At 50.6% G+C, this 19,157-nt stretch overlaps 1 protein-coding gene across 1 annotated transcript; it reads left to right on the forward strand.

The window, feature by feature from the left end:
* Window positions 1-484: 484 nt before the first annotated feature.
* LOC142905791 (uncharacterized) lies at window positions 485-16,535 on the forward strand. Its single transcript, XM_076052929.1, has 2 exons — window positions 485-1,431; window positions 15,908-16,535. The coding sequence occupies exons 1-2, from the start codon at window positions 487-489 to the stop codon at window positions 15,992-15,994; spliced, it is 1,032 nt and encodes a 343-aa protein (XP_075909044.1). The 5' UTR covers window positions 485-486; the 3' UTR covers window positions 15,995-16,535.
* The last annotated feature ends 2,622 nt before the right edge of the window (window positions 16,536-19,157 follow it).

Raw genomic sequence — 19,157 nt, forward strand, 5'->3', positions numbered from 1 at the left:
CCACGCCCGGCCACCTTTGTCTCCCTAGTGTCGATGTTTACTACACACCGCACTGGGGACTCATCTGAGGCCGAGTCGACCTAGGGGAGGATGCCCAGGACCGGTTCAGATAATCGTCACTGCCGGTCGTGATCGGGAATCGAACTCGGGTCGCCTGGTTCCGTTGCGCAGCGAGCGCCAACCGCTGCACCACCGCTCCCCAACTGTGCCAACTCGCTGAATCGGCCTTCTCCCCCCACCTCTCTCACCCCCCACAGCCCCGCCCCTCGCCCTAATTAGCAAATCCCTGTTTGTTTTTTTGCTTTAATTAGCGGGGGTGGAGGGAAGGCGCTGCATGAACCCTGCAATTGAGGGATTGGGTCCCACGGGGGGTGGGTCCCGGGGGGGGGGGGTTGGTCCCGGGGGGGGGTGGGTCCCGGGGGGGGGGGTCGGTTAAAGACATCGGCACCCCTAGAGGGGGGCTCCCCCTTTCCCTTTCACACCGCAATGCTGCTGCTGTGCGACCCCCTGCCCGGCGGGCTCTCTCAGAGCCCCCAGGCGGGCTCCGTGGTGCCGGTCATCTTCCTGAAGAGCTCCAATCACAATCGTCATCATCATCAGCAGCAGCAGCTGCATGATCACGATCATCATGATCACGATCATCATCATCAGCAGCAGCAGAAGAAGCAGAAGCGACAGCGCAAGGAGCCGGTGCTGCTCCTTCCCCCGCGACGGGGATCCCTCGTCATCCCCGAGGCCCCCGAACAACGCTGGGTGCGCGTGAGCCGCGATGCGGGACCCAAGGAAGGAGCCGAACCGTCGGACGACCGGGACGGGAGTCCAACTCGACGTGCTGCGGTCAGGGGCCGCTCGCAGGGTAACGGCCGTGGTGACGACGAGGATGGTGGTGGCCGTGGTGGTGGTGGTGGTGATGGCGGTGATGGAGGTGGTGATGGGAATCAGATGCCGAATCTGGAGGAGTGTCATCTCCCAGGGGCGAGGCGGGAGGCATTGCAAGGGGCAGGAACAGCGGCCGGGGCGAGGCCAGCAGAAGAGTTGGGGGCGCGGAGGGAGGAGCCGGAATGGGCTGGGTTCGGGGCAAGGCCGCGCTTGGTATCATGCGAAGTGGAGAGGGCATTGGGCGAGGCCAGGGCAAGGTCAGACTCGGGGTCAAGATTAGGGTCAAGGTCGGGTGCGGAATCGGGGGCGTGGACTGGGGCATTGGAAGGAAAGGGAACGGGAGAGGCGGGCACGTGGCCAGCGACGGGAGCCGAGGGAGTTGCGGGAGCCGCGCCGTGCAGCAGGGCTCTCGGCAGCGAGGGGGAGCCCTGCCCGGCCGCGCGGGGGCCACCGTGGTGGAGATGGAGCCGCGAAGTCCGCGACCTCCCGGCGGCCGCGTGTAGCGGAGACCGCGCGCACGGCGATGGGGGCCTGAAGGCGCTGATGGACGAGGTGGGTTTCTTCTGGGACCAGTTCCACTGTGGGTGTGGGTTTAGTTACGCGAGGAGGGAGCTGTAGAAACCGGAGGAAATCCACGCAGAACAGGGAGAGAGAACACACAACCTACACTCACTCTGTGTGTGTAGAACAGGGGGAGAGAACACACAACCTACACTCACTGTCTGTGTGTAGAACAGGGAGAGAGAACACACAACCTACACTCACTCTGTGTGTAGAACAGGGAGAGAGAACACACAACCTGCACTCACTCTGTGTAGAACAGGGAGAGAGAACACACAACCTGTACTCACTCTGTGTGTGTAGAACAGGGAGAGAGAACACACAACCTACACTCACTCTGTGTGTGTAGAACAGGGGGAGAGAACACAAACCTGCACTCACTCTGTGTGTAGAACAGGGAGAGAGAACACACAACCTGCACTCACTCTGTGTAGAACAGGGAGAGAGAACACACAACCTGTACTCACTCTGTGTGTGTAGAACAGGGAGAGAGAACACACAACCTGCACTCACTGTCTGTGTGTGTAGAACAGGGGGAAAGAACACACAACCTGCACTCTCTCTGTGTATAGAACAGGGGGAGAGAACACACAACCTACACTCTCTCTGTGTGTAGAACAGGGGGAGAGAACACACAACCTGCACTCACTCTGTGTGTAGAACAAGTGGAGAGAACACACAACCTGCACTCACTCTGTGTGTAGAACAGGGAGAGAGAACACACAACCTGTACTCACTCTGTGTAGAACAGGGGGAGAGAACACACAACCTACACTCACTCTGTGTAGAACAGGGAGAGAGAACACACAACCTGCACTCACTCTGTGTGTGTAGAACAGGGAGAGAGAACACACAACCTATACTCACTCTGTGTGTAGAACAGGGAGAGAGAACACACAACCTGTACTCACTCTGTGTGTAGAACAGGGAGAGAGAACACACAACCTACACTCACTCTGTGTAGAACAGGGGGAGAGAGAACACACAACCTGCACTCACTCTGTGTGTAGAACAGGGAGAGAGAACACACAACCTGTACTCACTCTGTGTAGAACAGGGGGAGAGAACACACAACCTGTACTCACTCTGTGTGTAGAACAGGGAGAGAGAACACACAACCTGTACTCACTCTGTGTAGAACAGGGGGAGAGAACACACAACCTACACTCACTCTGTGTAGAACAGGGAGAGAGAACACACAACCTGCACTCACTCTGTGTGTGTAGAACAGGGAGAGAGAACACACAACCTGCACTCACTCTGTGTAGAACAGGGAAAGAGAACACACAACCTACACTCTGCGTAGAACAGGGAGAGAGAACACACAACCTGCACTCACTCTGTGTAGAACAGGGAAAGAGAACACACAACCTACACTCTGTGTAGAACAGGGAGAGAGAACACACAACCTGCACTCACTCTGTGTGTGTAGAACAGGGAGAGAGAACACACAACCTGCACTCACTCTGTGTGTAGAACAGGGGGAGAGAGAACACACAACATGCACTCTGTGTGTGTAGAACAGGGAGAGAGAACACACAACATGCACTCTGTGTGTGTAGAACAGGGAGAGAGAACACACAACCTATACTCACTCTGTGTGTAGAACAGGGAGAGAGAACACACAACCTACACTCACTCTGTGTAGAACAGGGAGAGAGAACACACAACCTGTACTCACTCTGTGTGTGTAGAACAGGGAGAGAGAACACAAACCTGCACTCACTGTCTGTGTGTGTAGAACAGGGGGAAAGAACACACAACCTGCACTCTTTCTGTGTATAGAACAGGGGGAGAGAACACACAACCTACACTCTCTCTGTGTGTAGAACAGGGGGAGAGAACACACAACCTGCACTCACTCTGTGTGTAGAACAAGTGGAGAGAACACACAACCTGCACTCACTCTGTGTGTAGAACAGGGAGAGAGAACACACAACCTGTACTCACTCTGTGTAGAACAGGGGGAGAGAACACACAACCTACACTCACTCTGTGTAGAACAGGGAGAGAGAACACACAACCTGCACTCACTCTGTGTGTGTAGAACAGGGAGAGAGAACACACAACCTATACTCACTCTGTGTGTAGAACAGGGAGAGAGAACACACAACCTGTACTCACTCTGTGTGTAGAACAGGGAGAGAGAACACACAACCTACACTCACTCTGTGTAGAACAGGGGGAGAGAGAACACACAACCTGCACTCACTCTGTGTGTAGAACAGGGAGAGAGAACACACAACCTGTACTCACTCTGTGTAGAACAGGGGGAGAGAACACACAACCTGTACTCACTCTGTGTGTAGAACAGGGAGAGAGAACACACAACCTGTACTCACTCTGTGTAGAACAGGGGGAGAGAACACACAACCTACACTCACTCTGTGTAGAACAGGGAGAGAGAACACACAACCTGCACTCACTCTGTGTGTGTAGAACAGGGAGAGAGAACACACAACCTGCACTCACTCTGTGTAGAACAGGGAAAGAGAACACACAACCTACACTCTGCGTAGAACAGGGAGAGAGAACACACAACCTGCACTCACTCTGTGTAGAACAGGGAAAGAGAACACACAACCTACACTCTGTGTAGAACAGGGAGAGAGAACACACAACCTGCACTCACTCTGTGTGTGTAGAACAGGGAGAGAGAACACACAACCTGCACTCACTCTGTGTGTAGAACAGGGGGAGAGAGAACACACAGCATGCACTCTGTGTGTGTAGAACAGGGAGAGAGAACACACAACATGCACTCTGTGTGTGTAGAACAGGGAGAGAGAACACACAACCTATACTCACTCTGTGTGTAGAACAGGGAGAGAGAACACACAACCTACACTCACTCTGTGTAGAACAGGGAGAGAGAACACACAACCTGTACTCACTCTGTGTAGAACAGGGGGAGAGAGAACACACAACCTGTACTCACTCTGTGTGTGTAGAACAGGGGGAGAGAACACACAACCTGTACTCACTCTGTGTGTAGAACAGGGAGAGAGAACACACAACCTGCACTCACTCTGTGTAGAACAGAGGGAGAGAACACACAACCTGTACTCACTCTGTGTAGAACAGGGGGAGAGAACACACAACCTGCACTCACTGTGTGTAGAACAGGGAGAGAGAACACACAACCTGCACTCACTCTGTGTGTAGAACAGGGAGAGAGAACACACAACCTGCACTCACTCTGTGTGTAGAACAGGGGGAGAGAACACACAACCTACACTCACTCTGTGTGTGTAGAACAGGGAGAGAGAACACACAACCTACACTCACTCTGTGTGTGTAGAACAGGGAGAGAGAACACACAACCTGTACTCACTCTGTGTGTAGAACAGGGAGAGAGAACACACAACCTACACTCACTCTGTGTGTGTAGAACAAGGGGAGAGAGAACACACAACCTGCACTCACTCTGTGTATAGAACAGGGAGAGAGAACACACAACTTGCACTCTGTGTGTAGAACAGGGAGAGAACACACAACCTGTACTCACTCTGTGTGTAGAACAGGGAGAGAGAACACACAACCTACACTCTCTCTGTGTGTAGAACAGGGAGAGAGAACACACAACCTGCACTCTCTGTGTATAGAACAAGGGGAGAGAGAACACACAACCTGCACTCACTCTGTGTGTAGAACAGGGGGAGAGAACACACAACCTGCACTCACTCTGTGTGTAGAACAGGGAGAGAGAACACACAACCTGTACTCACTCTGTGTAGAACAGGGAGAGAGAACACACAACCTGTACTCACTCTGTGTAGAACAGGGAGAGAGAACACACAACCTGTACTCACTCTGTGTGTAGAACAGGGAGAGAGAACACACAACCTGCACTCACTGTCTGTGTGTAGAACAGGGGGAGAGAACACACAACCTGCACTCTGTGTGTAGAACAGGGGGAGAGAACACACAACCTGCACTCACTCTGTGTGTAGAACAAGGGGAGAGAACACACAACCTACACTCACTCTGTGTGTAGAACAGGGGGAGAGAACACACAACCTGCACTCTCTGTGTGTATAGAACAGGGAGAGAGAACACACAACCTGCACTCACTCTGTGTGTAGAACAAGGGGAGAGAGAACACACAACCTGCACTCTCTGTGTGTAGAACAGGGAGAGAGAACACACAACCTGCACTCACTCTGTGTGTGTAGAACAGGGAGAGAGAACACACAACCTACACTCACTCTGTGTAGAACAGGGAGAGAGAACACACAACCTGTACTCACTCTGTGTGTAGAACAGGGGGAGAGAGAACACACAACCTGTACTCACTCTGTGTGTAGAACAGGGGGAGAGAGAACACACAACCTGTACTCACTCTGTGTGTGTAGAACAGGGGGAGAGAACACACAACCTACACTCACTCTGTGTGTATAGAACAGGGAGAGAGAACACACAACCTGTACTCACTCTGTGTAGAACAGGGAGAGAGAACACACAACCTGTACTCACTCTGTGTGTGTAGAACAGGGAGAGAGAACACACAACCTACACTCACTCTGTGTGTGTAGAACAGGGGGAGAGAACACAAACCTGCACTCACTCTGTGTGTAGAACAGGGAGAGAGAACACACAACCTGCACTCACTCTGTGTAGAACAGGGAGAGAGAACACACAACCTGTACTCACTCTGTGTGTGTAGAACAGGGAGAGAGAACACACAACCTGCACTCACTGTCTGTGTGTGTAGAACAGGGGGAAAGAACACACAACCTGCACTCTCTCTGTGTATAGAACAGGGGGAGAGAACACACAACCTACACTCTCTCTGTGTGTAGAACAGGGGGAGAGAACACACAACCTGCACTCACTCTGTGTGTAGAACAAGTGGAGAGAACACACAACCTGCACTCACTCTGTGTGTAGAACAGGGAGAGAGAACACACAACCTGTACTCACTCTGTGTAGAACAGGGGGAGAGAACACACAACCTACACTCACTCTGTGTAGAACAGGGAGAGAGAACACACAACCTGCACTCACTCTGTGTGTGTAGAACAGGGAGAGAGAACACACAACCTGTACTCACTCTGTGTGTAGAACAGGGAGAGAGAACACACAACCTACACTCACTCTGTGTAGAACAGGGGGAGAGAGAACACACAACCTGCACTCACTCTGTGTGTAGAACAGGGAGAGAGAACACACAACCTACACTCACTCTGTGTAGAACAGGGGGAGAGAGAACACACAACCTGCACTCACTCTGTGTGTAGAACAGGGAGAGAGAACACACAACCTGTACTCACTCTGTGTAGAACAGGGGGAGAGAACACACAACCTGTACTCACTCTGTGTGTAGAACAGGGAGAGAGAACACACAACCTGTACTCACTCTGTGTAGAACAGGGGGAGAGAACACACAACCTACACTCACTCTGTGTAGAACAGGGAGAGAGAACACACAACCTGCACTCACTCTGTGTGTGTAGAACAGGGAGAGAGAACACACAACCTGCACTCACTCTGTGTAGAACAGGGAAAGAGAACACACAACCTACACTCTGCGTAGAACAGGGAGAGAGAACACACAACCTGCACTCACTCTGTGTAGAACAGGGAAAGAGAACACACAACCTACACTCTGTGTAGAACAGGGAGAGAGAACACACAACCTGCACTCACTCTGTGTGTGTAGAACAGGGAGAGAGAACACACAACCTGCACTCACTCTGTGTGTAGAACAGGGGGAGAGAGAACACACAACATGCACTCTGTGTGTGTAGAACAGGGAGAGAGAACACACAACATGCACTCTGTGTGTGTAGAACAGGGAGAGAGAACACACAACCTATACTCACTCTGTGTGTAGAACAGGGAGAGAGAACACACAACCTACACTCACTCTGTGTAGAACAGGGAGAGAGAACACACAACCTGTACTCACTCTGTGTGTGTAGAACAGGGAGAGAGAACACAAACCTGCACTCACTGTCTGTGTGTGTAGAACAGGGGGAAAGAACACACAACCTGCACTCTTTCTGTGTATAGAACAGGGGGAGAGAACACACAACCTACACTCTCTCTGTGTGTAGAACAGGGGGAGAGAACACACAACCTGCACTCACTCTGTGTGTAGAACAAGTGGAGAGAACACACAACCTGCACTCACTCTGTGTGTAGAACAGGGAGAGAGAACACACAACCTGTACTCACTCTGTGTAGAACAGGGGGAGAGAACACACAACCTACACTCACTCTGTGTAGAACAGGGAGAGAGAACACACAACCTGCACTCACTCTGTGTGTGTAGAACAGGGAGAGAGAACACACAACCTATACTCACTCTGTGTGTAGAACAGGGAGAGAGAACACACAACCTGTACTCACTCTGTGTGTAGAACAGGGAGAGAGAACACACAACCTACACTCACTCTGTGTAGAACAGGGGGAGAGAGAACACACAACCTGCACTCACTCTGTGTGTAGAACAGGGAGAGAGAACACACAACCTGTACTCACTCTGTGTAGAACAGGGGGAGAGAACACACAACCTGTACTCACTCTGTGTGTAGAACAGGGAGAGAGAACACACAACCTGTACTCACTCTGTGTAGAACAGGGGGAGAGAACACACAACCTACACTCACTCTGTGTAGAACAGGGAGAGAGAACACACAACCTGCACTCACTCTGTGTGTGTAGAACAGGGAGAGAGAACACACAACCTGCACTCACTCTGTGTAGAACAGGGAAAGAGAACACACAACCTACACTCTGCGTAGAACAGGGAGAGAGAACACACAACCTGCACTCACTCTGTGTAGAACAGGGAAAGAGAACACACAACCTACACTCTGTGTAGAACAGGGAGAGAGAACACACAACCTGCACTCACTCTGTGTGTGTAGAACAGGGAGAGAGAACACACAACCTGCACTCACTCTGTGTGTAGAACAGGGGGAGAGAGAACACACAGCATGCACTCTGTGTGTGTAGAACAGGGAGAGAGAACACACAACATGCACTCTGTGTGTGTAGAACAGGGAGAGAGAACACACAACCTATACTCACTCTGTGTGTAGAACAGGGAGAGAGAACACACAACCTACACTCACTCTGTGTAGAACAGGGAGAGAGAACACACAACCTGTACTCACTCTGTGTAGAACAGGGGGAGAGAGAACACACAACCTGTACTCACTCTGTGTGTGTAGAACAGGGGGAGAGAACACACAACCTGTACTCACTCTGTGTGTAGAACAGGGAGAGAGAACACACAACCTGCACTCACTCTGTGTAGAACAGAGGGAGAGAACACACAACCTGTACTCACTCTGTGTAGAACAGGGGGAGAGAACACACAACCTGCACTCACTGTGTGTAGAACAGGGAGAGAGAACACACAACCTGCACTCACTCTGTGTGTAGAACAGGGAGAGAGAACACACAACCTGCACTCACTCTGTGTGTAGAACAGGGGGAGAGAACACACAACCTACACTCACTCTGTGTGTGTAGAACAGGGAGAGAGAACACACAACCTACACTCACTCTGTGTGTGTAGAACAGGGAGAGAGAACACACAACCTGTACTCACTCTGTGTGTAGAACAGGGAGAGAGAACACACAACCTACACTCACTCTGTGTGTGTAGAACAAGGGGAGAGAGAACACACAACCTGCACTCACTCTGTGTATAGAACAGGGAGAGAGAACACACAACTTGCACTCTGTGTGTAGAACAGGGAGAGAACACACAACCTGTACTCACTCTGTGTGTAGAACAGGGAGAGAGAACACACAACCTACACTCTCTCTGTGTGTAGAACAGGGAGAGAGAACACACAACCTGCACTCTCTGTGTATAGAACAAGGGGAGAGAGAACACACAACCTGCACTCACTCTGTGTGTAGAACAGGGGGAGAGAACACACAACCTGCACTCACTCTGTGTGTAGAACAGGGAGAGAGAACACACAACCTGTACTCACTCTGTGTAGAACAGGGAGAGAGAACACACAACCTGTACTCACTCTGTGTAGAACAGGGAGAGAGAACACACAACCTGTACTCACTCTGTGTGTAGAACAGGGAGAGAGAACACACAACCTGCACTCACTGTCTGTGTGTAGAACAGGGGGAGAGAACACACAACCTGCACTCTGTGTGTAGAACAGGGGGAGAGAACACACAACCTGCACTCACTCTGTGTGTAGAACAAGGGGAGAGAACACACAACCTACACTCACTCTGTGTGTAGAACAGGGGGAGAGAACACACAACCTGCACTCTCTGTGTGTATAGAACAGGGAGAGAGAACACACAACCTGCACTCACTCTGTGTGTAGAACAAGGGGAGAGAGAACACACAACCTGCACTCTCTGTGTGTAGAACAGGGAGAGAGAACACACAACCTGCACTCACTCTGTGTGTGTAGAACAGGGAGAGAGAACACACAACCTACACTCACTCTGTGTAGAACAGGGAGAGAGAACACACAACCTGTACTCACTCTGTGTGTAGAACAGGGGGAGAGAGAACACACAACCTGTACTCACTCTGTGTGTAGAACAGGGGGAGAGAGAACACACAACCTGTACTCACTCTGTGTGTGTAGAACAGGGGGAGAGAACACACAACCTACACTCACTCTGTGTGTATAGAACAGGGAGAGAGAACACACAACCTGTACTCACTCTGTGTATAGAACAGGGAGAGAGAACACACAACCTGTACTCACTCTGTGTGTAGAACAGGGGGAGAGAACACACAACCTGCACTCACTCTGTGTGTAGAACAAGGGGAGAGAACACACAACCTGTACTCACTCTGTGTGTGTAGAACAGGGGGAGAGAACACACAACCTGCACTCTCTCTGTGTATAGAACAGGGAGAGAGAACACACAACCTGTACTCACTCTGTGTGTGTAGAACAGGGGGAGAGAACACACAACCTGTACTCACTCTGTGTGTAGAACAAGGGGAGAGAACACACAACCTGTACTCACTCTGTGTGTGTAGAACAGGGGGAGAGAACACACAACCTGCACTCTCTCTGTGTATAGAACAGGGAGAGAGAACACACAACCTGTACTCACTCTGTGTGTGTAGAACAGGGGGAGAGAACACGCAACCTGCACTCACTGTGTGTGTAGAACAGGGGGAGAGAACACACAACCTGCACTCACTCTGTGTGTAGAACAGGGGGAGAGAACACACAACCTGCACTCTCTCTGTGTATAGAACAGGGAGAGAGAACACACAACCTGTACTCTGTGTATAGAACAGGGAGAGAGAACACACAACCTGCACTCACTCTGTGTGTAGAACAGGGGGAGAGAACACACAACCTGCACTCTCTCTGTGTATAGAACAGGGAGAGAGAACACACAACCTGTACTCTGTGTATAGAACAGGGAGAGAGAACACGCAACCTGCACTCACTGTGTGTGTAGAACAGGGGGAGAGAACACACAACCTGCACTCACTCTGTGTGTAGAACAGGGGGAGAGAACACACAACCTGCACTCTCTCTGTGTATAGAACAGGGAGAGAGAACACACAACCTGTACTCTGTGTATAGAACAGGGAGAGAGAACACACAACCTGCACTCACTCTGTGTGTAGAACAGGGGGAGAGAACACACAACCTGCACTCTCTCTGTGTATAGAACAGGGAGAGAGAACACACAACCTGTACTCTGTGTATAGAACAGGGAGAGAGAACACGCAACCTGCACTCACTGTGTGTGTAGAACAGGGGGAGAGAACACACAACCTGCACTCACTCTGTGTGTAGAACAGGGGGAGAGAACACACAACCTGCACTCTCTCTGTGTATAGAACAGGGAGAGAGAACACACAACCTGTACTCTGTGTATAGAACAGGGAGAGAGAACACACAACCTGCACTCACTCTGTGTGTAGAACAGGGGGAGAGAACACACAACCTGCACTCTCTCTGTGTATAGAACAGGGAGAGAGAACACACAACCTGTACTCTGTGTATAGAACAGGGAGAGAGAACACGCAACCTGCACTCACTGTGAGTGTAGAACAGGGGGAGAGAACACACAACCTGCACTCACTCTGTGTGTAGAACAGGGGGAGAGAACACACAACCTGCACTCTCTCTGTGTATAGAACAGGGAGAGAGAACACACAACCTGTACTCTGTGTATAGAACAGGGAGAGAGAACACACAACCTGCACTCACTCTGTGTGTAGAACAGGGGGAGAGAACACACAACCTGCACTCTCTCTGTGTATAGAACAGGGAGAGAGAACACACAACCTGTACTCTGTGTATAGAACAGGGAGAGAGAACACGCAACCTGCACTCACTGTGTGTGTAGAACAGGGGGAGAGAACACACAACCTGCACTCACTCTGTGTGTAGAACAGGGGGAGAGAACACACAACCTGCACTCTCTCTGTGTATAGAACAGGGAGAGAGAACACACAACCTGTACTCTGTGTATAGAACAGGGAGAGAGAACACACAACCTGCACTCACTCTGTGTGTAGAACAGGGGGAGAGAACACACAACCTGCACTCTCTCTGTGTATAGAACAGGGAGAGAGAACACACAACCTGTACTCTGTGTATAGAACAGGGAGAGAGAACACGCAACCTGCACTCACTGTGTGTGTAGAACAGGGGGAGAGAACACACAACCTGCACTCACTCTGTGTGTAGAACAGGGGGAGAGAACACACAACCTGCACTCTCTCTGTGTATAGAACAGGGAGAGAGAACACACAACCTGTACTCTGTGTATAGAACAGGGAGAGAGAACACACAACCTGCACTCACTCTGTGTGTGTAGAACAGGGAGAGAGAACACACAACCTACACTCTCTCTGTGTATAGAACAGGGGGAGAGAACACGCAACCTGCACTCACTCTGTGTGTAGAACAGGGGGAGAGAACACACAACCTGCACTCACTCTGTGTATAGAACAGGGAGAGAGAACACACAACCTGTACTCACTCTGTGTGTGTAGAACAGGGGGAGAGAACACACAACCTGCACTCTCTCTGTGTATAGAACAGGGAGAGAGAACACACAACCTGTACTCTGTGTATAGAACAGGGAGAGAGAACACGCAACCTGCACTCACTGTGTGTGTAGAACAGGGGGAGAGAACACACAACCTGCACTCACTCTGTGTGTAGAACAGGGGGAGAGAACACACAACCTGCACTCTCTCTGTGTATAGAACAGGGAGAGAGAACACACAACCTGTACTCTGTGTATAGAACAGGGAGAGAGAACACACAACCTGCACTCACTCTGTGTGTGTAGAACAGGGAGAGAGAACACACAACCTACACTCTCTCTGTGTATAGAACAGGGGGAGAGAACACGCAACCTACACTCACTCTGTGTGTAGAACAGGGGGAGAGAACACACAACCTGCACTCACTCTGTGTATAGAACAGGGAGAGAGAACACACAACCTGTACTCACTCTGTGTGTGTAGAACAGGGAGAGAGAACACACAACCTGCACACACTCTGTGTAGAACAGGGGGAGAGAACACACAACCTGCACTCACTCTGTGTGTAGAACAGGGGGAGAGAACACACAACCTGCACTCACTCTGTGTATAGAACAGGGAGAGAGAACACACAACCTGTACTCACTCTGTGTGTGTAGAACAGGGAGAGAGAACACACAACCTGCACACACTCTGTGTAGAACAGGGGGAGAGAACACGCAACCTGCACTCACTCTGTGTGTAGAACAGGGGGAGAGAACACACAACCTGCACTCACTCTGTGTATAGAACAGGGAGAGAGAACACACAACCTGTACTCACTCTGTGTGTGTAGAACAGGGGGAGAGAACACACAACCTACACTCTCTGTGTAGAACAGGGAGAGAGAACACACAACCTGCACTCTCTCTGTGTGTAGAACAGGGAGAGAGAACACACAACCTGCACTCACTCTGTGTGTGTAGAACAGGGGGAGAGAACACACAACCTACACTCTCTCTGTGTATAGAACAGGGAGAGAGAACACACAACCTGTACTCTGTGTATAGAACAGGGGGAGAGAACACACAACCTGCACTCACTCTGTGTGTAGACCAGGGAGAGAGAACACACAACCTGTACTCACTCTGTGTGTGTAGAACAGGGGGAGAGAACACACAACCTGCACTCACTCTGTGTGTAGAACAGGGAGAGAGAACACACAACCTGCACTCACTCTGTGTGTGTAGAACAGGGGGAGAGAACACACAACCTACACTCTCTCTGTGTATAGAACAGGGAGAGAGAACACACAACCTGTACTCTGTGTATAGAACAGGGGGAGAGAACACACAACCTGCACTCTCTCTGTGTGTAGAACAGGGGGAGAGAAAATTTGAACTCCATTCACTCTGCAGAACAGGGGAAGAACATACAAACTCCACACTCATTCTTGAGTCACAAAGACAAAGATCCCCCGTATAGTCTTCACCAGGCTGTTGGGGCAAACGCTTTTCGCGAGCACCTATGAAGGCCGGAACGGCACACTCGCGTGGTGGGAGGCCTGCAACCACGCCCGGCCGCCTTTGTCTCCCCAGTGGCGATGTTTACACACCGCACCAGGTGCTCATTTGACGCTGAGTCGACCTAGGGAAGGAGGCCCAGGACCGGTTCAGATCATCGCCACTGATGGTGTTGGCCGTGAACGGATATCGAACTCGGGTTGCTGGGTTCGTAGCGTTAACCACTACGCCACCGCTTGTTACACACGCAAAAACACATTATTTATTTACACTGCAGGAGGAATCCGATGAGCTATAAAGCTCTTGTTCACTTTATGTCCAGTAGGGGCACGGGGTAAGATCGTCACAACCACAGTTACCAAAAACTCTGATAGGAGTGTAAAGTACAAGAAATGTAAACAATTCACCCAAACACACAAACAAATACAACACTACTGGTGGGGGGGGGGTTGGGGGGGGGGCACGTGCAGACGTCAATGATCCGATCAAAATCCCTAATTGAATGAGTATGTAGTGTATAGTGTAGTATGTAGTGTAGTATGTAGTGTATAGCGTAGTATGTAGTGTAGTATGTAGTGTATAGTGTAGTATGTAGTGTATAGCGTAGTATGTAGTGTGTAGTGTAGTGTATAGTGTAGTATGTAGTGTGTAGTGTAGTATGTAGTGTATAGCGTAGTGTGTAGTATGTAGTGTATAGTGTGGTGTGTAATGTAGTGTAGTGTGTAGTGTATAGTGCAGTATGTGGTGTATAGTGCAGTATGTAGTGTATAGTGTAGCATGTAGTGTATAGTGTATTATGTAGTGTAGTATGTAGTGTATAGTGTGGTGTGTAGTGTGTAGTGTATAGTGTAGTGTGTAATGTAGTGTAGTGTGTAGTGTATAGTGCAGTATGTGGTGTATAGTGCAGTATGTTGTGTATAGTGTATTATGTAGTGTAGTATGTAGTGTATAGTGTAGTGTAGTATGTAGTGTTTAGTGTAGTATGTAGTGTATAGTGTAGTGTAATATGTAGTGTTAATATAGTATGTAGTGTATAGTGTAGTATGTAGTGTAGTATGTAGTGTATAGTGTAGTGTAGTATGTAGTGTTTAGTGTAGTATGTAGTGTGCAGTGTATAGTGCAGTATGTGGTGTATAGTGCAGTATGTAGTGTATAGTGTATTATGTAGTGTAGTATATAGTGTATAGTGTAGTGTAGTATGTAGTGTTTAGTGTAGTATGTAGTGTGTCGTGTTTAGTGTATAGTGCAGTATGTGGTGTATAGTGCAGTATGTAGTGTATAGTGTATTATGTAGTGTAGTATGTAGTGTATAGTGTAGTGTAGTATGTAGTGTTTAGTGTAGTATGTAGTGTGTAGTGTAGTGTAGTATGTAGTGTTTAGTGTAGTATGTAGTGTATAGTGTAGTATGTAGTGTTTAGTGTAGTATGTAGTGTATAGTGTAGTATGTAGTGTAGTGTATAGTGTAGTGTAGTATGTAGTGTAGTGTAGTGTATAGTGTAGTGTAGTATGTAGTGTTTAGTGTAGTATGTAGTGTGTAGTGTAGTATGTAGTGTTTAGTGTAGTATGTAGTGTATAGTGTATTATGTACTGTAGTGTATAGTGTAGTGTAGTATGTAGTGTATAGTGTAGTGTATAGTGTAGTGTAGTATGTATTGTATAGTGTAGTATGTAGTGTAGTGTATAGTGTAATGTAGTATGTAGTGTATACGGTGCACGCTAACAGCACTTGCATGAACAGTCTGTTTAGACTATACGGGGGATTGTTGTTTTTGTTCGTGATGAAGAAGGTGTCCTGATGCTGATGATAATAAGGAGGACAATATGTTCATGATGATGCTGCTGCTGATGATGAACTAACGGTGATGCCGATGGTGATCAACTGATGATGATTGTGAACGCATGCGTCTTCTGCTGATGATAAACTAGCGATGATATAGATGATGATGATGATGATCATGGTGGGCTCACCATGATGAACTGATATGTGGTGGAGGTGGAGCACGTGACCTGGGAGTGCGCGAGACTCGAGGGGGAGATCAGAGAGGAGGAGCGAGTGGTGGAGACACTGAGAAGACGGTGAGGTTCACCCACTCACTCACCAACTCACTCACTAACTCACCCACTCACTCACCCACTCACTCACACACTCACCAACTCATTCACACACTCACTCACTCACTCACCAACTCACCCACCCACTCACCAATTCATTCACACACTCACTCACTCACCAACTCATTCACACACTCACTCACCAACTCACTCACTCACCAACTCACCCACTCACTCACTCACCCACTTACCCACCCACTCACCAACTCACTCACACACTCACTCACCAACTCACTTACCAACTCACTCACCAACTCACCCACTCACTCACCCACTAACCCACCCACTCACCACCTCATTCACCCACCCACTCACCAACTCATTCACACACTCACCCACTCACTCACCAACCCTCTCACCAACTCACGAACACACTCACTCACCAACTCACTAACCCACTCACAAACTCACTCACTCACTCACCAACTCACTCACACACTCACCAACTCACTCACCAACTCACTCACCAACTCACTCACCCACTCACCAACTCACTCACTCACCAACTCAATCACTCACGCACTAACTCAATCACTCACTCACTCACCAACCTACTCACCAACTCACTCACTCACCAACTCAATAACCCACTGACTCACCAATCCACTCACCAACTCACTCACACACTCACTCACCCACTCACTCACCAACCCATTCACCAACTCACTCACACACTCACCCACACACTCACCCACTCACTCACCAACTCACTCACCAAATCACTCACACACTCACTCACCCACTCACCCACTCACCAACCCATTCACCAACCCATTCACCAACTCACTCACACACTCACTCACCCACACACTCACCCACACACTCACCCACTCACTCACCAACCCACTCACCAACTCACTCAATCACCAACTCAATCACTCACTCGCCCACTCACTCACCAACTCACTCACTCCCCCACTCACCCACTGACTCACTCACCCACCCACTCATTCAACCACTCATTCACTCGCCCCCTCAGTCAACAATTCACTCACCCACCCACTCACTCACCCACTCACTCACTGTCTAACTCACTCACAAACTCACTCACCAACTCACTCACTCACCAACTCACTCACTCCCCCACTCACCCACTTACTCACTCACCCAAAACACTCATTCAACCACTCATTCACTCGCCCCCTCACTCAACAATTCACTCACCCACTCACTCACTCTACTCACCCACTGTCTCACTCACTCACCCACTGTCACACCCACTCACCCACTCACCATCACAGCCCACGTACTGTCTCGCTCACCCACACGCTCACCCTCACCAGGTGCGACCGTGAATCTGGGCTGCGTCTCCTCGCCGAGGCGCGCTGCGCCGAGTCGCGCCAGCGTCGAGATTCGAGTCGCGCTCACATCGTGGCACTCGAGCCGCGACTCCACGCGCTGAGCCACGCGCTGAGCCAGGCGCTGAGCCACGCTCCGTGCCACGCTCTGAGCCACGCTGAGAGCCACGCGCTGAGCCACGCTGAGAGCCACGTGCTGAGCCACGTGCTGAGCCACGCTGAGAGCCACGTTGAGAGCCACGCTGAGAGCCACACTCTGAGCCACGCTGAGAGCCACGCTCTGAGCCACGCTCAGAGCCACGCTGAGAGCCACGTGCTGAGCCACGTGCTGAGCCACGCTCAGAGCCGGGCATCCGTCTATCTCCAGCAAGTAGGGCTCGCACAAAGACGCGAGTACTCACACTCAGACAAAGTACTCACCGGTAGTCACGAGTACTCACACACGTACTCACTAGTACTCACCGGTAGTCACCAGTACTCACACACGTACTCACCAGTACTCACACACGTACTCACCAGTACTCACACACGTACTCACCAGTACTCAAGAGTACTCACAATCACAGGCACGTGAGTTTTCATTCACCAGTACAGATACACAGGGAATTGACGCACACAGGGAGTGACACATAGGGGGTGACACACAGGGGAGTGACACAGGGGGAGTGACACACACAGGGAGTGACACAGGGGGAGTGACACACATAGGGGGAGTGACACACACACAGGGAGTGACACACACAGAGGGAGTGACACACACAGGGAGTGACACACACAGGGAGTGACACACACAGGGAGTGACACACACAGAGGGAGTGACACACACAGGGAGTGACACACACAGGGAGTGACACACAGGATAGTGACACACAGGGAGTGACACACAGGGGAGTGACACACACAGGGAGTGACACACACAGGTTGTGACACACAGGGAGTGACACACAGGGAGTGACACACACAGGGAATTGACGCACACAGGGAGTGACACATAGGGGGTGACACACAGGGGAGTGACACAGGGGGAGTGACACACACAGGGAGTGACACAGGGGGAGTGACACACATAGGGGGAGTGACACACACACAGGGAGTGACACACACAGAGGGAGTGACACACACAGGGAGTGACACACACAGGGAGTGACACACAGGATAGTGACACACAGGGAGTGACACACAGGGGAGTGACACACACAGGGAGTGACACACACAGGTTGTGACACACAGGGAGTGACACACAGGGAGTGACACACACAGGGAGTGACACACACAGGGAGTGACACACACAGCGGAGTGACACACAGGGAGTGACACACAGGGGAGTGACACACACAGGGAGTGACACACAGGGGAGTGACACACACAGGGAGTGACACACAGGGGAGTGACACACACAGGGAGTGACACACACAGGGAGTGACACACAGGTGAGTGACACACACAGGGAGTGACACACACAGGGAGTGACACACAGGGAGTGACACACACAGGGAGTGACACACAAGGAGTGACACACAGGGAGTGACACACACAGGGAGTGACACACAGGGGAGTGACACACACAGGGAGTGACACACACAGGGAGTGACACACACAGGGACTGACACACACAGGGAGTGACACACACAGGGGAGTGACACACAGGGGAGTGACACACACAGGGAGTGACACACAGGGAGTGACACACAGGGAGTGACACACACAGGGAGTGACACACACAGGGAGTGACACACAGGGGAGTGACACACACAGGGAGTGACACACAGGGAGTGACACACAGGGAGTGACACACACAGGGAGTGACACACACAGGTTGTGACACACAGGGAG

Source organism: Petromyzon marinus, chromosome 59 (assembly GCF_048934315.1).
Source record: "Petromyzon marinus isolate PM22_M1 ecotype Great Lakes invasive population chromosome 59, UKy_Petmar_22M1.pri1.0, whole genome shotgun sequence".
Lineage (NCBI taxonomy): Eukaryota > Metazoa > Chordata > Hyperoartia > Petromyzontiformes > Petromyzontidae > Petromyzon > Petromyzon marinus.

Bases quoted from the DNA above. Each gene is read 5' to 3' on its own strand.
- LOC142905791 (XM_076052929.1), top strand. From the start codon at position 487: ATGCTGCTGCTGTGCGACCCCCTGCCCGGCGGGCTCTCTCAGAGCCCC. The intron at 1,432-15,907 runs GTGGGTTTCTTC...TATGTGGTGGAG, and splicing joins TGAAGGCGCTGATGGACGAG to GTGGAGCACGTGACCTGGGA.